This window comes from Dama dama, chromosome 33 (assembly GCF_033118175.1).
Source record: "Dama dama isolate Ldn47 chromosome 33, ASM3311817v1, whole genome shotgun sequence".
In the NCBI taxonomy this organism is placed as follows: domain Eukaryota; kingdom Metazoa; phylum Chordata; class Mammalia; order Artiodactyla; family Cervidae; genus Dama; species Dama dama.
In genome coordinates, this window is record NC_083713.1 from 32,794,283 (window position 1) to 32,816,486 (window position 22,204).

Here is a 22,204-nt window from a genome sequence, read left to right on the forward strand (position 1 = left end):
GACTCACTTCAGTTTTCAAAGCCGTCATGTTCATTTGATGTAGTTGGTTAGCCTGTCGTCAGACTGCTCATCAAATATGGTTGTCTATGGTAACAGCCACATGGTTGGTACCTTCACTTCCCATTGGCTTGAAAACAAGTTGCTAATTTTTTTTTTGTCCTTGTAGCCCCCATGCCAACTTGAAACTTGGTAAGAGAGTAGACATAAATGCTCTCACTGCAAAAAGATAATGGTAATTATGAGGCATGATGGAGGTGTTCCTTGACACTATGGTGGTAATCATTTTGCCATCTATAAGCTCATCAAACCATGTTGTACACTTTAAACGTATACAATGTAATATGATAATTATATCTCAATAAAGCTGGAAAAGCTAAATCTAATTATGAATTTGAAGGAAAAAAGAAATCTATTAACATTTGCATTGATTAAGGAAACTAAAGGAAAAATGAGCCCTTGGTTTGTCATCACCATTCCTATTAGAACACACACACATCAACGAACATATATTTTACAGTGAAATATATTTTTTTATTGACAATGAAGACCAACAGGAAAATAGTCTCAAAATTTCTTAATGATTCATCAAATTTATTTCTATGATTTTCTCTTTCCCCTCCATCTCAGATTCTTCTCTTAAGCCTGCTATATTAACACAGACATTTTTTCACTTGTGCTTTTCTACTTACATTTCTGAGAAATTGTTCTAAGTGTGACCAAAATTAGTGGTGAGTCCTTTTCCTTAGTTTGATTCCTATAATTTTGATTGTTTAAATATGAAGTAGATGTCTTTGGCCATGAAGAGACTTACATGAAAGGGTTTTTTCAATCATCTTTTTTATATAAAATATTTTAAAAATATAATTTACATATTTTGAGCCCTCTGTGAGAATTTTTTTTTTAAATAATGTTCAGTTTGCTTGGACCCTTGCCTCTAAGGAGGGAAACAGAAATGGTTTTGCACACAAACAAAATTTTGCTTCAAGGATAGGCATTATCCTGACCTGTTTTATAATCTTTTCCAGGGCCACCCAATCATAATGCCATTATCTCATTTGAATTGGGTTCAATGGGCATATCTTTTTCTTTGCTTTAAAAGTCTCATTAAGTTGCAAGTTGGCACAATTCTTGGAGAGGATATTTTATTACAGGAACTCTAAGAGCATTATATGTTCCACTTATTGCAATAAGTGAAGTTTATCTTCTGGGAAAAGTAATCGCAGGTCTTGGCTTAAGTTACCTTCAGCACAACAGACAGTAGTCACAGTTTTCTTGTTCTACTTGCTTCTCACAGGTAACAAATATTAAGTAAAGGCAAATGTTAAGAGGGCATTTTAGGCGCATAGAAGGGAATTTGGACACAGGTTTTCTGCTGTAGAAATGAGTTTAGGAATGACATCATGGTAATGGTGAGGGAGCATGCGCTTTGCTCCTCATGCTGGCCCTTTAAGGGTTAGGCTGACCTCTGCTCCCGCGTTCACAGAAGCTCACACACGGGGAGAATGATGAGAACTCTAGCTTCTCTGTTCCCCCAGCCCATGTTCTTATCTATGGATGAAGAAGTATAGAGCTCTTCATTGCTAGTTTGGATTTTGGCCTGTATTTCCGAAAACTGTACTTATTTTCTTTTTTAATTTCCTATCTCCCTGTTTCTCCACACCCTATTCTCCACCTGACTTAGGTCCTCAACCTATTTCTTGCTTTATTACTGAGCTCATTTAGTTCAGACAATCTTACAGCAATTGAAGAAGACACTGATGCAAACAACCTCCAGATTGCAGTGGCCAGAATTAAGAAGGGAATAAATTATGTGAAACGAACCTTACGTGAGTTTGTTCTAAAAGCATTTTCCAAAAAGCCAAAGATTTCCAAAGAGATAAGACAAACAGAAGATCTAAATTTTAAAAAGGAAAACTACATCTCGAACCGCACACTTGCTGAAATGGGCAAGGATCACAATTTCCACAAAGAAAAAGATAAAACCAGTGGTTTTGGAAAGAGCGTGGACAAATACTTAATGGAAGAAAGTGATGGTCAATCATTTATTCATAATCCCAGCCTCACAGTAACAGTGCCAATTGCACCTGGGGAGTCTGATTTGGAGGTTATGAACACTGAGGAGCTTAGCAGTGATTCAGATAGCGAAGACAGCAAGGGGGTAAGATTGTTTTTTTACATATATTGTCTCATGTTATTAATTATTATGATATGAGTTAAAATTTCAGATTTTTGCTGTCATGAGTTCTTTTCTAATATGCATACTAATAGGTAATTTGTGTGTATGTGAATTTGTACAGTAACTTCCTGAAGGTTCACATGGTAAGGTTTTACCTACTGGTTCTTAATAACTGATGTAATCTTCTTTACAGTATGGGAATATTTAAGTCTTCCTTTCCTTTATTCCATTTGTCATCCACTGTAAAGTCATATGCAGTCTCCTCTAATAGTGTCTGTTGAATCCACAGCTCTTCTCCATCACCTTTGTCTTTGCACTCTGCTTGCCTAAGCCATTTCCACGTGGTGTCCCCACTGATATCTCTGCCTTCATTTTCCATCTACTCTAATCCATTTGTTTGGTTAATTTTACTCAGGTCCAATCCTAATCACATCACTCCTTTGAAGTATCCTTGATCCCCAAGAAAGATTTGAATTGTGCACTGTAGGTAAAAGCCTTCTTATCATAGCCTCAACCAACTGACCAGCTGTGTTACCTAGTCCTCACGCTGGGGCTCCTACACCTGAACCAAGCCAGTTTTCTTCTGGGCCACACACACTCACAACCTGCGTGATTTTGCTTGGGGTCTCCTTCTTCAGTCAAAATCCTGAGTACGCCCTTTAAGACACAGCCCTCAGTTTCCTTGTATGTAAAATTATTAGCCCTTACTAAGAGCAAGGTGACGGTTAAATGAATTGCACATGTAAAATGCTTAGAAGAGTATTCACAGTGCTCAGAAGTTGTACTTATTATTTAGCATTATATTTTATATTCTTAAAAAATTATTATATGCATCAAATGGTACTGTAAACTCATTGAGAACAGGAAACTTTATTACAACTTTTTTGTATCCTCCTTCCCCACCTCCGGGGCAATATATTCAAAGTATTATTGAGCTGCATTTTTATTAGTATGGAATATAATAATCATAAATGAGTTTTATGACAGGATTTTTATGGCATCTCTCTAAAGTTTTAAGATACCATTTTACAATATTTTTCTTCTTTTTAGGTCACATTTGAAAATATTTGACATGTATTTCCCAAACATCTTCTATCTGCTTGACCCTATATTAAGACCTGGGTTTCCCAGGTGGCACAGTGGGAAAGTAAAGAATCCACCTGCCAATGCAGGAGACCCAAGAGATGTGTGTTCAGTCCCTGTGTTGGGAAGAACCGCTGGAGTAGGAAATGACAACCCACTCCAGTATTCTTGCCTGCAGTGTTCCATGGACAGAGGAACCTGGCAGGCTACAGTCCTTGGGGTCACAAAGAGTCGGACAGGATTGAGTGAAGGAGCGCACACACACACATATTAAGACTTATCCTTCTTAAATTTATGGTGGATTTCGGAAAAAGATACAGAGCTCTGTGTGTATGTGTACACATGTGCACTGGCCATGTAACCAATACGAGGTGCATAGTAAATGCTCAATACTTATTCATTGAATAAATATATGATTAATAAATTATGAATATATATATATTAAGTAGCCAAAGAAATTATCTCCAAGATCACAAAGTAAGGAATAAAATATTTTATTTTTTATTTTAAAAAACTTTACATGGAAGAGGTTAATAACTCCAAAAATTCAGAAGGTGTAGTTGTTTTGGTTTGAAAGTAGAAAATTAGATTCCTCATACCCTGTTCAGGAGCAGTAATCTGGGTCTAGTCTCATGTGAAAAGAAAAACTAATTCAATTACCCATTTTTCTGCCTACAAAGATTAGAGTTGTAAAACCCTAGCTGCCTAGCAGACTTTCTGAATAAGCTTGAGATTCTGGGTGTTAAAGCACTTTGGTAGCTTGATTGTAGCTTCTTTATAGCTTAATATTTGAGAGGAATAATTTCTTACCTGGTCATTTTTTCTTTGCTCAAAGCCTGTGGCTATCCTTACATGGATCTCCTTAAGTCACTGGCAAATATCATATTCTTAGCATGTTGAATTTTATAACATTTTAAAGGGAATCTAATAGACCTGTCCTGTATAGCACCTCATTTTCTAATTCAGAAAGCCAGTAAGAGAAAGCAACTTTATCTACAGTTTTGAAGCTGGTTCAAGGCAGAGCAAAATCGAGTCCCAGCCTTGATGTGCATGAGTCTGCCTTTATTCTCCTGTCTTTGTCCCTTTCAGGGATAAAACTCACATTCCTAATGGGGTTCATACCCAGTTTGTCTCCCCTGGGATACTGAGCCATGCTTCTGAAGAATTCTGTGGTATCCAGAGGAGGTTTGTGATGCCATAGTATCCAACTGTCTTCTATAATTAATGATTTCGTCTATAAGTTTTTTGGTACTGAAATAGACTATTTTAACCATTCATAAAGTTACTCTGCCACCTGTCCTGTGAACCTTTCCTAAACCTAAAAAGCATGAAATTTAGTGCAGCTAAACTGTGTTATCCAAAGACCATTTGATGGTAACTTAATATTCTTAATTATCATTGAGTTTTTTATGACATTATAGTCATAACTACTTGAGAAAAAATACATTTTTTTTCTATTTCATAGAAATGGAAATATGTGGCATAATATTCAGGAGCTTGAGGCTACCTCATAGGTCATAATTAAAAATATATAAACTAGTTTCTTTAAGTCATTTGCACAGTATTTGAGTTGGTAAGCCCTAAACAAATGTTAGGTATCGTGTTTATTATTGTATTCATCATCATTATTAGCCTCTAAAAATTCAGATTTTAAATTGTGGGCTTTGAAATTTTGTCCTTCTTCATAAGACATTTTCCATGACGTATATCAAAAGTGCATCACCTTGAGTGTATTCAAACCTGCTTGACTATACACTGAACTTGAGAAGTAATGGAATTTCAAGATCTATAAAAAATTTGTTATGTAGTATTAAGCAGTTGCCAGCTGTAACAACCTGCATCTAGAGTCTTCCTCTTGAGTGCCTTGTGATTTAAATGTTTCTAGTTATGACTTATTGGTTTTATTTTTCAATGGAACACTAAAAGAAATTCACATTTCCTTATTTACCTGAAGTGTTTCTATATCATTTCATTCTAAGCTCTCTGCTCTAATTCCCCTAATCTTCAGCTCCCATTGAGTTCCCAATTTTTTAACTGCTTAATTCCCTCCTTTGTATCTTTCCTATATTTTCATCTTTGAAATAATTCTCTTTTTTTCCATTTATTTTTATTAGTTGGAGGCTAATTACTTTACAATATTGTAGTGGTTTTTGCCATACATTGACATGAACCAGCCATGGATTTACATGTGTTCCCCATCCCGATCCCCCCTCCCACCTCCCTCTCTACCCGATCCCTCTGGGTCATCCCAGTGCACCAGCCCCGAGCACTTGTCTCATGCATCCAACCTGGGCTGGTGATCTGTTTCACCCTGTCTCAATGCTGTTTCGATGCTGTTCTCTCAAAACTGAAATAATTCTTGATGAACTTTTCCCAAAAAGGCAAATCATGATTATCCAATAGAAAATAATGCCCAACTGAATATATGTCAGTTATTTAAGTCTTAAGCACTACCTGGAGTATTGTGAAGAAGGCAGCCTCTGGAGATAGAATTCTTGCCTTAGATCCTAGCTTTAATATTTACTGTCTCCATGATTTGAGCAATTTACAAAAACCTCTGGTTATTTTTTCTAGTTTCCTTATATGCAAAATAGAATTATAATAAAGATTAAATGATGTGGGTAAACAAACAAGTGTTTGTTGAAAAATAAGTGCCCAATTAGCAATTACCATGGGGATGAAATTGAGTAGTCATGTACACATTGTAAGCAGCTGTTTGCTACAGGTTAAATTTTTATGTGTAAAGACAAATGTAGGAGCTTGTTACAAATGCCTGTTCTGGGCTATATCCTGCAAACTCTCTCTGTCTAAGTCTGGATGCCCTCTCAGAATCCTTACTGGCAGTGTTCCCAGTGACCACTGTGATGGATTGGTGGGCATAAATGAACCTAAGTTCATCTCTGGCTTGTCTTGAACCAGGTTTCTGAAAATTCATTTTCTTTATTCAAGGGCTGGGGATATTTTCCACATTTGTCTGTTTAAGAATCTGCATTTTTGAACAGGAGGGATAAAATCTCCAACCTTTCCTACTTTCCCCTTCCCCATCCAGAAAACAAATCCACCTTCTCTTTTATGACCTAAAATCCTTTTTTTTTTTTCTGCCCTCTTCTAGCATCAGCTCTCAGATAGGCAAGTTTTCGTCTTCTGATAGACAGTTAGATATATACACTCCAGAATGAAGGCAAAATATTTTGTCCTCAAATACCTTACCAGAAAATGACCAGAGATGAGTTCAAATAAGGTGTTGAGTAAAATATCTTATGAGTTTTGAGACCATAATTGGCATTAGGACACCAGCATTTCTCTGAGGATGAGTCTGTCTCAGAATCAAGAAAGACATGCTGTCATCCCTAGAGACTCATGAGAATAAGGCTCCTGTCGCTGCTTCTCGGAATACACGCTGAACTGATGGTCCCCCCTCAGAATCAGTCTCCTCCTGGGATGCAGTGCAGCCCTCCAAGCCCTTGGCAAACATTAACACACTGCAGATTTTCACCATTAGCATTGAAATGCTTCATTATTATGAGCCTCAAATGAACCATGAAATGCATCCATTCATTCAATAAATATTTATTGAGATCCACTATGCTCCAGGCATTGTGCTAATAGTTGCTTAGAGAAAAAAAAAAAAAAAAAAAAAAAAATTTTTTTTTTCACCCAGGTGCGGTAATTCAATGTGATTGGCATCTGGCTTAATTAAGTTCTTAAGAAGTGTAGTTCTTTTTTTTTTTTTTTTTTTTCTGTTTTTAAATCGTGCCAAATCTCAAAATTGAAAGTTGTAAAAAACTAAATTAGTATTTTTTTTTTAATGGAGAGCTGTTTCTTAGAGGGTTAAAGAGACATCCTTTTGTTTTCAGTTATTACAGATTGCTTCCTTTTTTGATTTAAAGATGAAAGAAAAATAGCCAGTTTGTAGACTTGTGATGTTAATTATAGACTTTTGATGTTAATTTTGAATGTGTGTGTAAATTTCAGGGGGAAACATTAAATTTATCCATTTTATTTCTCCAAATATTTTAAAACATAACAGTCTTATGTGGTTTTTGGAATAAATTCTGACAGCTTTCAGAGATGCTGGTAGCTATGAATCTAAAACCCTGAACCTTTTTTAATGCTCTTTTGACAAATGTGTTATCAATGCTTGCTTAGGTAAATTTGCTCATCTTGTGTACTCAGCAGAGGAAAATATCCTCACAGGAAGATCTCCCCATTCATTCTTCCTCTAGCTGAATGCAAATACTTAGCTTTACTCAGTGGTTCTTCAGTGTTTTGAAACATTGTCTCCAAGTTGTGATGGAGCTAGTTGAGGTCCTTAGAGAAAGGAGAGCAGTGAAACTTTCAAATTTTACGTAATCAAACTTCTCACCTTCAAGGGAGTGTCATTTAATACACTGCAAAAAGTTATGCAAAATTTATGTTCTTAAAGGAAGTGAAGGCCACCTAAAGCCCTCATTCACTTTGATTATTGTGGGAGAAAAAATTGCAGAGGAATCCATGAGTATATATTCTGTTAACTGTGGCTATTCATTGTTTCAACTTCCATTTCCTAAGCACCTGCTTGTTGCCATATGCCTGCTGGACTCTAGAAAGATGTCAGCAGTGTACTCATTTCCTCAGGAGATGTGGTTCAGAGTCTTCTTGGTCTCTGGTGTTGTTGTAAGTGGTCAAGAGTAAAGCTAGGTCCCTGCCTTTGAGTTAAAACACACACAGAAATCAGAAATTATAAGTAAACATGTAAAAATATTTAAAACAGGTTTTTTAGAAAAAATATTGAGGCAGGATAAGGATAGGGTGGCTAATCTTGAAAATAAATTGGAATCCTTCACAATGGGGATGCCAGTTGAAGTATGTGTTATGATAAAAAGAATTCATCAGGTGAGAGAGAGAATGAGAGAGAGAGCAGGGAGAGAAGAGGAGGGATGGAGGGAGACAGAGACCAAGAAGAACAGAGAAACACCTTTCTGGTAGATGTAAAAGGCCAGCCTGTGTGGAAGCATCCAGATACAAAAACATCATTAAATATATGAGAGGATGGCCACAGAGGAAGTAGCAGGTGACAGAGGTCAATTGGAGCCAGATAGTGAGTGACTTGACTTACTGTGATTTGGAGATTGAAGTAGATTTCTTTTTATTTAACAGATAGGGGAAACTTTGTCTTGTTTTGTTATTCTTTGTTGTTAGCAGATTTCTACTTTTAAAGGAAGTTTGTTTGCAAGTATAATAAAGGTGAGGAAGCAGAGAGGATGGCAGGTTGTGGCAACCATCCTAAGGACACTTGCTGAAGGCTCAAGCCCAGGGAGTGATGGTGACATGTGGGATAAGTGAAAGACACTTGCAAGCTAAAATGTAAGGGCTCAGGGTCTGGATCTGTGAATTATGAGCTATTTCAAAGGGCATATTCATTTTCTGTGGCTGCCATAACAGCATCTCACAGACCTGGGGCTTTGTACCACAAGAACTGTATTCTCTGATAGTTCTAGAGGCTGTAAGTCTGCAGTTGATGTGTCAACAGGGCCATGCTCTCTCTGCGGGCTCTAAACAGGATGCTCCCTTGCTTTTTCCTAGCTTCTGGTGGTGGTCTTTCATCCTTAGCCTTCATGACCAGTAGCTGCATCACTCTGATCTCTGCTTCTTTTGTCACATGGGATTCTTCCTGTCTTTTCTTTTTATAAGGACACTAATTATATTGGATTAGGGCCTACCTCAGTGACCTCATCTTAACTTGGCTACATCTGCAGAGACCCTATTTCCACATAAGTTCATATTCAAAGGTAACAGGCATTAGGACTTCAACTTATATTGTGGGAGATACAAAGTAATTCATAATAAAGAGTTTTGGCTTAGATGACTGGATGGATATTGATGCTATTAAAAATATGTGGGCGGGTGGAATATTAAGGGGGTAAGGGAGAGACAGTTTAATTTGGGGACATCTTAATTGTAACTGCTCACAGGATAGCTAAGTGATAGTAAACAGTAGATATTTGGAGGGTTTTAAGAAGATATTCAGAGTTGTAGACAGCTTGGAATTTTGCATGTTAATTTTACGTCAGGTTCCCTGGGAAACCAACTGTGAGTAGTGTTTTCAGGTTAAACACCTAACACCTGGATGAAATGATGGAAGCAAGCTGATTGGGCAGAGGGAGGAGTTGACATGCTCTACAATGTAGCAGAGGGTTCAGCTGATTCTATAGACATCGCTGGTATGTACGAGCCTGTGGAGTAATCCCAAATCAAAGCAAGGGCTTGGGACCTGTGTGCCTTGGACCCATCAGTCATTGGATACAGGTTCTCCCTCCACTCTTCAGGGAAGGGAGTATGATCTTGGGTAAGGCAGCTCCCTTCTGTATTTCAGTTCCCTGAGAGGGACTCAGCTGTGAGCCTTCAGCTGCCAACACTGCTAGAAGGTGGAGTACTGAGTAGCTTGTTTGAAAGGCAGATCTGGGCAGTGCACCACAGTATCCACTACAATAGAGGGACCACAGGAGGAAGAGGACAAGTGAATAACCAAGCCCTTGAGAAGTGGACATGAAAGCAAGCACCAAAGAGACCAAGGAGAGAATGTGTGCATTCGCCACTTTGATATACGCTATATAACTTTCCTCCTTACAGCAACCTGGGAAAGAGGGTGATAGTAATCTCAGATGCTAAAGCATTAAGAAATAGTGCAGGTTAGTTGCTAATGTTTCTGGGAGTCATTTTAAATTTGAACTCCAGGCTTTAACCACCTCTAATACCTATCATGGAAAGGCAAAAGCATGAGTAGAAATATATTCTCTGTTATATCCCTATAATGCTGCAATTCAGAGTCAAATTTTCTGTTATAATGGTATTGTGCATTTGCTGATTCATGTTCAGTTTCTAGTCCTCCTTAGTGCTAATTTATTAGCTTATTGTCTACCTTCATAATACAACACAGAGCAGAACAAAGCACATTCCATGAGAGAATGAGAAGCCAGTCTAATGAGGATGCATTGAGTAACAGATTATATTAGGTTGAAGGCACATGAAAGGAAGTAGCACCTAAGCTAGACCTTAAAGAATGGAGATCATAATTTTATGTGAATGTGGTGAAGATGCCTACTCCGCAGATGCCTCTCCCCAGGCAGAGGAACAAACAGTGGTTCTGTTCATCTGATTCACTTATTCACTTATCCATCCACCCATTCATCTATTTAGTATTCAATTTCTGCAAGCCATCATTTTGAGAAACTTTGTGTGCTTACTTGTTATTAAATTGCTTCCTTTTATTGATTTGATACAAATTTTAAATATTTGCAGTCATCAAGGTTGAATATTTTATGTTTTTTACTATATGATGGTTTATGTTGAATATTTTATGTATTTTTACTATATGGTTGTTTTATTACACTGTTGTCAGGTCTGTCTCTCCTAAGATTTTTGTAAACTTTTTTTCCACTAAAAGACAGTTGCAGGCAGTTTAGATTTCTTCGCATTATTCCATTTTAGAAAATATATTAATTTTTCCAGAAATGCATTTGATTTTGCAATATTCAGTTATATTTCTGGGGGAGCTGATGTTTGATCCTATCTTTTATGCATAGATTCTTACAAAGACAAAACAGAGTACCCCTATAGAATTTCACTTAGATCATTTTTTTGCAGATTGGTTCTAAACTGTTTAAATTTTTTTCCTCTTTAATGAATTTGTTCACGTGTCTAAAAACAATGAAATTTTGGTCTGATGTTTAAATCAATGTTTCTTAACTGTTACATTTTGGTAAATTTGAAAACATTCCTTTCATGTAATATCGTTTGAAATGTCAAAATTAAATCATCAATGCTAAGTTTAGAGTATGCTTCAAAAACCACATACTGTCTCTCTCACCCCACTTCAAAACTGAGGATCATTTCCTTTACAATGTCTGTTATGAAGAGCAAACAGAATGCAAAAGGTTGCCTTCAGAAATTACAGTATTTAATTCATCTCCTAAACAACAGAATGATATAACTGTTTAGTTCATTGTTTTACAATCTATGTTGAATGATATATAACTTTATTACTGTGTTGCAAATATGTTTCTTTGTGTTTAGCATATAGCATGCATTATCAAATATAACTAATTTCTACTTACAGGTATGTGACTTTAAACATTTAAATCAGTTGATTAAGCTGTTCCATCATGCTTCACTTCCATACCTCTGTACCTAACTTTCTTACTTCTCACAGGGGTAAAAACAAACTGGATCCATCAAGGATGCAGCTCTGTGCTTTTAACCAGGCAGAGACATATGTGACCACTTTTACACAGGTTACCTAAAAAAAATTCATACATATGTATATGATATTTTTTTTCAGTGTCATGCATGCTGTTCAGCTACAAAAATCTCTCTGCCTGACCCATTGCAAGAAAGTAGAAACATATACAATTGTTCCATAGATAAATTGACATCACAGCATGTCACGAGCAGTTCTATTTTTGTTATTCTCTCGATGACTCCCTTGATATAGCTCTCATGTCCTTGGGTGATTTCAAGTGCATGAGCTATAGATTTTTATTGGATAGATTATAAAAGTAAGGTATAGCATGTAACAGAAACCACTGAAGCAGCATTTAATTTAAAAACCTCTATCAACTTCCCCTCCTAATTTAAGCTATATGGTTGACCCTTGTACAACAGGGGTTTGAACTGCATGGTTCGACTTATAAAGTGATTTTTTTCAATAGAAAATAATACGGTACTACGTGATCCATGGTTGGTTGAATCCACAGTTGTGGAACAGAGGATACTGAGGAACTGTGAGTGTGGAGGGCTGACTAAGTTTTAATCAGATGTTAGACTGCATGGAGGATCGTGCCCTGACCCCCATGATGTTCAAAGGTCAACTGTATATGTATAGATATATATCATATTAACTTGTCAGGTTTATTGCGATAAGAGGGGAGTTTTAATATTCTCACCATAACAACAACAACAAAAACGGTAATTATGTGAGGTGACGGATGTGTTAATTAACCTTATTGTGGTAAACATTTCACAGTATATACATGTAATCTAATTATCACCTTGTTTGCCTTAAATTTACACAATGTCAATTACATCTCAGTAAAGCTGGGGGGGAAATTAAAATTGTCACATTAAATTCAGTAAATTAAAATTTTATTAAGAAAAATTTTGTGAGAGTATTATTTCAGGTATAAATATAAAAATCTTATAACAAGAAAGGACCATTCTAGTGCTAGTCTTTTATTCACAGGTTAAGGTAATTGAGGCTCATGCAGTTTCTGAGTATGCATGTAGAAACTTGAAGACAGAGACAGAGTACCCAGCTTCTAGGCCAAACTTTGCATATATTTTGAAATAGTTTTAAGCAAAATGATAACTAGGGCTTTATTCCCTTATTGATTCAGTAATTAACATTTGATTTTTACTTGATTGTATGTAAAATGTACCAATTAATAATTTACTGGGCCTATGAATGAATGAGTTGTAAACACCTGAAATGATTCATTTGATTCCAGAAGCAATTTTATACACTGATGAGAATAAGTTTCTGATTATGTACATTTGGCCCTCTGGACCTATGGGTTCTGCACATGCAGATTCAATCAACTAGGGATCAAAAATATTCTAGAAAAGACCAAATAGCAAAACTTGAATTACTTACATGCCAGCAAGTATTACATGCATTTACATTGTATTTAGCACTGTTTACATAGCATTCACATTGTATTAGCTATCAGAAGTAATTTAGAGATGATTTAACCTATAAGGGATATATAAAGTATAAAGGATGTACATGGGCTATATGTAAATACTATACCTTTTTATATAAGGGACTTGAACATATGCAGATTTTGATATCTTCTATATATATCTGTGATTATCTCATGAGGAGATAGATATACAGAGTAGCTTCAAGAGATAAAAAGTTTAAGTAGAACATGTTATGAAGTGGACACTAAATCTGTCAATAAGACATAAAATACTTTCTTAAAAGAAGAAACAGATTAATATGAATTGCTATAACTAATGTCTAACACATATAAAAAATATGCTATTCAGATATAATATCTTGTTTTAATTTTAGTATAGCTTGTTGAATGACTGAACTGGAAGGAAAAACCCATGTTAATAGGAATCATGCTTTTTTTATACTTAATAGAGTTCATATTTTTAATTTATTTGTCATTGTTAGAATGTTTGTATTATTGTTTTCTATTTCAAATGATGAAAGCAAAACTTTATCCTGAAGTTGATACTCTAGGAATAGTGATGCTCAGTTTCAAATTTAAAAAGAAACATATAGTTTGTTCTAGATTACTTGCAGTTAATTTTAAAGGAATTCCTGAGTAAAAGACATATTTTTCTATTTCAGATTGATGATGATTTAGAGGCGATATTGTCTTAGAAAACTATTTTGTTCCAAAATGTAGTCAATTTCCTCCTCCTAGAACCTAAGTAAAGATACACACACATGCAATAGCATCTATATATGTATATAGGTAAAACACTATTTTTGAGAAAACTGTTTTTAGGAATACACACACACACACACACACACACACAAATGTATGTGTGTATATGTGCTTAATTCCTAAATTATTATTACTTTTTTTCTTGTTATCAAACTACATTAGAAAACATGAGGTGCATATTAAGGAATGGTCATTCTCCAGATAAACAAAGGCTCAATTGCAAAGAATGACTTGAAATATTTTCTTTGGCAGAAGAAATATATTTTTATCTGTGCCAAATTCTATTTTTACATTGTGTTTGCAATATTAGAAACCTGGATATTTTAAAAAATGATAATTGTTATATTCTTGGAATTTGTCATGCCTTGTCCTTCCTCCTTACGAGTGGATAGTTTTAGGAAATAGTATTCATCATTCAGAGGTACAGGCAGTTTGTTCTTCGTCATTTCTTTTTTTATTATTAATAATATGTAGTGATCTTAAGTCACAAAGTACATGCTTTTACCTCATACTTTGCTGTCATGTTTGCCTATGTTCCAATCCTTATTTACCAACTTGCAGTATTCTGCTGCTGCTGCTGCTAAGTCACTTCGGTCATGTCCAACTCTGTGTGACCCCATAGACGGCAGCCCACCAGGCTCCCCCGTCCCTGGGATTCTCCGAGCAAGAACACTGGAGTGGGTTGCCATTTCCTTCTCCAGGCCTCAAAAGTAGAACTGTTTAAATATTTGTTCCCAAAATTTTTAAGGTATTCTTTCTGATTTGACCCACTGCATTCCAACTATTTACATGCTATTCTCTGCAAATAGCAAAAGCCCCTGAATACCAATTGTTGCTTTACCTTTCAAGACCTTAACTGCCAGGGTGAATGCCATTTTCCATTAGAAAGAAGTGGATGATACTGTAGGATCTGGCTGAGAAGTCTAAAACTAGTTCAACCTTCTTATATGACCAAACTTTCTTGCATTTTTTTTTCTTTGTTTTTATATGCAAGATCGTATCTTTCAGTCACATAAATTGTCATGTATTGGACAGAAATTACCCTAGGTATAAGATTTTAAGAAAACAAAGACTTTCAGTAGAGGATTTGCTTTATTTTGAATTTCCTGGTGGTGACTGAGATTTTACCTCATTATTTCTCCATTATCTAAAACTATAAACCATTTGATCATGAGATGGAACTGTTAAGTGGGTTTCCTGCTGAATGAACAACAGCTGTTTCCCAAAAGCCTGTTCAGCTTCTCTAATAGCAATAAACAAAACACTAGGAAAGGAAAAACTCTGTTTTCTTGTCCTTTATTTTAGAAAGTGCTGGTGTTTTAGTTGCCCTTAATGTGGAGCCCTATATAAGGTCACAGGTGTGGAGCCCTGTACCAAGGTCACAGGATAAAATTCTCTGGAACTACCAAGCCCCATAGCAACTGTTTCCATGAGCCTCTGGATCTAAACTGCCCAGTTCCCTGACCCCATATTAAGTAAAATACCCACCCTATTATCCACCCCATGGTATCCTAACCAATCACCCAATGCCACCATTCCGGTAGGAATTTTCTCTGTCTTGAAACTATAAAAATTGGCTGCTAGCCTGCAAAAGGATTCGGCTCTCCCTTGAGCCAACCCCGCTGTTCTAACGGTGTCTCCCACTCTAATAAACTTTGTTCTCCTCTCATTCCGCCTCATGTCTGGAAATTCTGCTCCAACCCGCACTCAGACCACATTTTTGGTGGCCCGTACTTGGACTTGGGGTCTCTTTCCCCACCTCCTCACTTCTCCTTTCTCATAAGGACCTTCTGCAAACAGGCAAGTGACTGTGGAAGCAGCTGAGGAATCTGGCCAGGGTTACTCTCTGGTGTGTTCCAAAGGCCCCCACTGCTCACTGTGTACCAGTAGCTTCTGCCCAAATGGGTGCTAGTCTCTCTTTCTGACTCCTTTCTAACTGAGGACTAGGCCAACCAATATTGCTATGGGGCTTGATCAGTTCCAGAGATTTTTATCCTGTGGCCTTGGTACAGGGCTCCACACCTGTGACCTTGGTATAGGGCTCCACGCTTAACTATGTGAGAAAAGAATTTAACTAGTAGATAAACTATTTTCTGCTAACCTAAATGGAAGCAAAATGAAAATTTAGACCACAGAGAGGAAAAAATATTTAATTTTCCACTTATGAATGATATCTGGTGTCATTGATGAATGATGTCTGGTTGCAAAGAGTCAGACACAACTGAGCGACTGAACTGAACTGAACTGATCTGGTATATTTTTTAACGTGGGGCATTATCTTTTAAAAATAATCTTGAGAGAAAGCAGAATTCCAGAGACCCAGAAGAGCATTTGGGGGACTTTAAGGGGCCCAGAAGCTAAAGCATGTAAAGAAAATAAATATCATTACTCTCAAGATAAAAACAAACAAACATACAAATGGTAATATCACAGGTAATCTCTAGTTTTAAAAATGCTGAAGAGAGTAGTGTTTGCATTTCTGTAGAAGGTGGGGGGGAAAGGGGGGCCTTTCAATTGCAAGAGAGAGGAGAGCATATTTTGGCTTTAAATTCAAGTTATCCAGTAATAGAATGGTAAATGTGGAAAACTGGACTTCTAGTCACACAAAGCATTGTATAGACTTTTACTCTAAAGATGCTTTGATCCTTTGTTATAAACTTTACCATTTTACTCCTCACTATAGATTCAGAAACTTCATTATATGTATAAATTGTAGAAGTGAAGTGAAGTGAAGTTGCTCAGTCGTGTCCGACTCTTTGTGTTCCCATGGACTGTAGCCTACCAGGCTCCTCCATCCATGGAATTTTCCAGGCAAGAGTACTGGAGTGGGTTGCCATTTCCTTCTCCAGAGGATCTTCCCAACCCAGGGATCGAACCCAGGTCTCCCACATTGCAGGCAGATGCTTTACTGTCTGAGCTACCAGGGAAGCCCTTGTAAAACAAGGCTGTAAAGTTAAAAGTTGGGTGATACTGGATCTAATCATGTCTTTGAATCTAATAAAGTCTTTCTTGCTTATTGACGCACAGTGGAGCTTTTTTATCACCAACGCTTCCCATAGTTTTTTGTCCTTTTATGGTCAGCCCTTCCTTTTGATTTGCTTCTTTCAAGCTTCTTCCTGTCCCTTGTGTTTCTCTGATTTGATGCTCAAGTGAGATAACTATTCTAGACTGTGCTATTCAAAGAATATCTTTCTTTTGTTGTGTGAAGCAAACAGCCTTATACTACGTACTTTAAATGTGACATCTGTGGGATGTTTTCAATACCAGCCATCCTCTTTGAATAAGGCTTTTGTTGACTTCTGTGTTTCCTCAATGCTGCTCTATGTTGATAGTGTTTTTTGATTTTGAGTGCCAGATTATCAAGTTATTAGACAATCCTACTTCAAACCTCTCAAAATAAAATATGACCAACTAACATTAATGAACATCCATACTAGCATGAGAGGCTTACAATGTGAATGTCTGTTTCAGGAAATGTCAGTAACAAATTTGTAAATGACCAGCCTAGGGCAGTTTTTTCATATGACACCTATATTTAACAGAATCTCTTCTTAAATGCAGTTTTGTAAAAAGCACACCTTCAAGGCAATCAAAAGGAAACACATGAAGAATAATTGAGCTTTAATTTGATCATATTTTCAATAGTGAAATAGCTACAGAAGTTTGTAATCAAGATTAGAATGTTACAAAACTACTTTAGTATTTTATGGATACACATTGAATATAGAAAAATAAGTCAAAAACACGTGTATAGTATAATAATTACCTAAAGGAAACAGAATCAGGGAGACAGTGAAGGAGACTTGTATTTTTTGCCATATACTACTGTACATTTGAAATTTTTGAGGCAAGTGTGTAGACTTTATTTAAAGGAAAGAAGGAAAAAATTAGAAAGTACCTACAGTCAGTGCCCTATTATTTAATAAAAAGGCAGGAATGCTAGCTATAGCATATTTCCTATTCTATCCTATGCTATACTAGTGATTCTACTAAAAATTATCCTATTTTTACACTTATTTCCACTTCTGTGTAGAATACCAAAGATGAAAGATTCTCTGTTGAAAGCAAAGAATAGGCAAAAAAGTTATTTCATATTTTACTAAAAATAAAATCAACATGAAATTATAAAATGACCTATTTATAAAAGCAAAGGAGAAATTTTTCATTCTGAAGTATTTATTTTACTGTTCTTAGTATTGTATGGTTATTCTTCCATTTCCAAAATCACAAGAAAGAAATAGCAAATGACTGAGTTTATAGAAATGAAAATAACCATATAATTATTTAAAATGACACAAATAATTGACTTGATCTTCTCTGTATACTAAATAAGAATAAAAAAACAGTCAGCATTTAAAATCAGAACACCTACTATGAGATTTGAAAAATTTATCTTCAAGAGAAAAACTTTGTTACAGATATAAGCCTTTCTATTTAAAGGTAGACCCTGTTAAAGAAACTTCTGCTTTAGTAAGTATTAAATTTAAAAGCTGAATAGATAAAGCTTAACTATTTATTTTGCTAGGACATGCACATAAATATTTTAAATTATATACAGTACCGAAATTACTACTGTGTGAATACTTAGTAAATTCCCAGGAAAGTATTGAGTTCCTAAAAACATTCTAAACATTGAATTTTAAAGCCACAAGAATTTGACTTGTGATACAAATTATAGTTCATATTGAATATTTTGTTAATTTATGTTCCAGTGAGGAATAATTTTGAATAACTGTCATTTATGATATACAATCTGAGTCGAACTCTGAATTTCATTGACAAAAAAATTGTCATAAAACTTATGGGGGGGGGAACATTTCAATGGCAAGATATGCTTCATAAAATCATCTTAATTTTTACTTATAAATTAACTTGGCATTAATCTGCTTTGTTAATGCTCTTTTGAAGAGTGGGATGCTTTCATTAATTTAGTTTATGTCACGGCTCTGCAAATTTTAATCATTTTATTTAGAAGTTGTTAACCAGGTGAGAGAAAATCATTATAATTATATCCAAGTTGTCAATGTTTTGGCTCAGGACAGTAAGGGGTTTTTTATTCTATCAACTGTTTCACCCACTGCTTTGCCTTAAAATCCAAGCCAGTAGCTTTTTTCAGGATGGCAGGATTTGATTTCAGCTCCACAGAATCAAAGTGTCTTGTCTTTCATTTCCCTAGTGATGGTTCACTTGCAGTTGAAAGGTCAAGAATTGAGGGTATCAAATAATTGTAGTCTTTGGATATGTTACTTAAAATTGGTTTTTGTGGTAGTTGGCACAATAGGACATATTAGTAATTACAAATTTCCCCATTGTTTCTGGAGTAATATATATTTTAAAACCTTAAGTCTTATAGAATATCCAGTCTTATAATTAATTTGTATTTGCTTTATTTTAAAGTAATTTTAGATGAATACAATCAGTTTAAATAACCTACTTCTTAAATGAAATTTTATATTGATATTGTTAATTCATGATATTTTAAAAGTCTTTGACATTGTGGAAAAAATACTTCTATGCTAATATAGATTAGAAGTATTAATTTTAATAGAGTATTCATAGTTCTTTACTTCAGTTATACAAATAGCTTTCCTTACTTCATTGCTTATGCTCATTACTTTATCAATGCCTTTTTTTTACTGATGTTGAATACCGTGTGGTAATAATAGCACTGAGAATATAATGTGGTACCCATAAAGCACACTTTTAGCTTCCAAGTCATTCATTAAAAGTTAGTAGTCTAGGTTGGGCATGTGATCTTAATACAATTCAGTAGACTGAAGAATAAATCTAAATGAAATAAGAATTTTCTCCTTTTTAAAACATGCATTTTTTTGGAATTATTCTTAAAAAAACAAGTAAAGCTGTAATCTTAATAAGAGACTACATGCTGTAGTAACTAGTAGTTTCCAATAATCACATAACATTTAGCAAATGAGAATGAAAATTGAACTCTTCCATTGATGTGCTGCTCCATTATAAAATAATTTTAAGAAAGTTTGACAGAGTTTTGCTACAGTTGCTGTATGTATTTTTTCAAAAACTTTCTGTGTATCTGTGTGTGTGTAAACATCCTGTTTGATCACAAAGTTCCGGGTGGGAAAAGGCTTGTTTGTGTTATGATCAGTTTCATGATCATAATGACAATGAGTTCATTCCTCTTGTGTGTTGGTCTGCCATGTTCAATTTCATGGAATCTTTTTTTCAGAGTTTGCATGTGGTGCGCACTTTAGTAGCCACTATCTCTTGACATTATAAATAATAGTTATGATCTTTTTCTACTATATCCTGAAATTCCATCACTAAGATAGGTGATGATGAATATTTGCTATAGACTTTGACATTCTGATTCTGATACAGTATTTGACTTTTTTTTGTTTTGATGAAAGGCCTTCTATCTATATCATCCTGATACATATTCTTAAATCCAAGCAATGATAGAAAAAATGTTTGAATTTCATTTTACACTAATTTTATTATTTTTAAAAAGTTTAAGTATCAACAAGCTTTTTCTGCCAATTGTCAGATCAGACCTTTCCATTATCAGGTGTTGGCAATTTGGCATTTGTATATTATTGCTGTTAGGGTCTTAGTTGTTCTAAAATAGTAATTACTGGTGTATATAAACTTATATTAAACATAAAACAAAATAAAGGTGTGGTCAATACTTTGCAAATGTTATAGTTTACATAAAAATTGTACCTTCAGGCTAATTCTGAACTAATAATTGTTGACATACTAAAAATAATGAAATGTATTTTGCACAGGATGTGTAGATAGAAAGATCAAGCATAGATGCATTGTAAGGTGACCTGACCTCAGTGTATGTTTATATGTTTTTATGGCCATCGTATTGTTAATCTTTTTTTCATAACACTTTGCATGACTCTGATGATCAAACGTGGTTTTGAACACAAGGTTTGAATTGAACCCTAAATGAACTCTCTGGTGGGGTGGTGATTTCTTTTTAGAGGCTGAACCAGTGGAGTTCCTCAGAGTGCAGCACAGTTGATAACCCTGTGCCTGGAGAAGGAGAAGAGGCAGAGGCCGAGCCTGTGAATTCAGATGAGCCAGAGGCCTGTTTTACAGATGGTAAGAGAAGAACCGAGACCTCACTGAACATCCATTGTTAATGTCTTGGCCTTGGTCTTAAAACCTAATGCTTACTTGGGATTGATGAATAAACTGTCGGAAGACTCCATTCCATGCTGATTTAGTCGTGGCTCTGTGACTAGGCTTCTGTTTCCACACTTATGCTACTGATGGTAATTTACAATGGCAGTGTGTTATACTGTAAGGCACTGCCATTTTTTGAGAGAAGCAAATAAGTGTGATACCCGATTAATAGAAATTTGTGGTTGCTCAAATTAGTACCATAAGCAAAACACATGGAGTTTCCTTTAGAAGTATTCCTATTAAAGGCATTTAAGGGTATCATCATGTATTTCAGCATCGCAATAAAATTAAATTGACTGGAACCATGTAAACTTAAATTTGTACAGATACACCAAGATTTCTTCTACACATTTTATGAATGACTCTGACTTAAAATTTTAAGATAACCAGAAAGAAGTTGGGTTTATCAAACCAATTATAGCTTTATAACAGGAAAGGACTTTAGAACAATTTAAACCCCCTGCGGAAAGTATTAATGCTAAACTATTTCAGGCTGTAGGTGCTATCTTACTGAGATCAAATTTTACAAAGGCTATCTTAATCCTATAAAATACCAATGAGAATACTTAATATAATAACTTTGAGATATTCAACACTTTTCAAATTCATAACTCTAATTTGAGTCTAGTATATAAGAGATATTACAGAAACACATTTTCAATGAATTGTAGCCTCCAACACTGAAAATTTGCTGCAAACCAAAGTTTCAGTTGTGTAAGATGAAAGCATTCTGAAAATATAACAGGCAACAATATGATTATAGTTAGCAATACTGTATGGTATACTTAAATTCACTGAAAGGGTAGATCTTAAATGTTTTTAATTACCCCCCCCAAAAAAGAAGAAATTGGTAACTATATGAAGAGATGGCAGTTTAATTAGCTTGACTGTGGTGATTATTTCACAATGTAAACATAACATGTTTACAAGTTGTATAACTTAAAGTTTTAATTGTCAATTATCTCAATAAAGCTGGAAAAAATGGACAGAATAAAAGAAGAATGTTTGCATGCAAAGTCACTTTAATCATGTCTGACTCTTTGCAACCCTATGACCATAGCCCACCAGGCTTCTCTGTCCATGGGATTCTCCAGGCAAGAATACTGAAGTGGGTTGCCATGCCCTCCTCTAGGGGATCTTCCTGACCCAGGGATCAAACCCATGTCTCTCGTGTTTCCTGCATTGCCAAGCAAGTTGTTTACCACTAGCACCACCTGGGAGGCCTAAAAGAAGAATAGGCAAAATCAGTCTACAAGGTAGAAGTCAGAATAATACTTACCTTTAGGAGGTACAGATTGGGAAAGGGCATGAGGATGATTTCTGGGTGCTT

The 22,204-nt window shown here is 35.5% G+C and overlaps 1 protein-coding gene across 1 annotated transcript in view; it reads left to right on the forward strand.

The window, feature by feature from the left end:
• The window catches only part of SCN9A (sodium voltage-gated channel alpha subunit 9), a 160,906-nt gene that overhangs the window by 104,096 nt on the left and 34,606 nt on the right, over nt 1–22,204 (forward strand). Inside the window, exons 17-18 of the mRNA XM_061135142.1 lie at nt 1,682–2,158; nt 20,670–20,790. Of these exons, the coding sequence (XP_060991125.1) occupies nt 1,682–2,158; nt 20,670–20,790 (598 nt within the window). The remainder of the gene's footprint in view (nt 1–1,681; nt 2,159–20,669; nt 20,791–22,204) is intronic.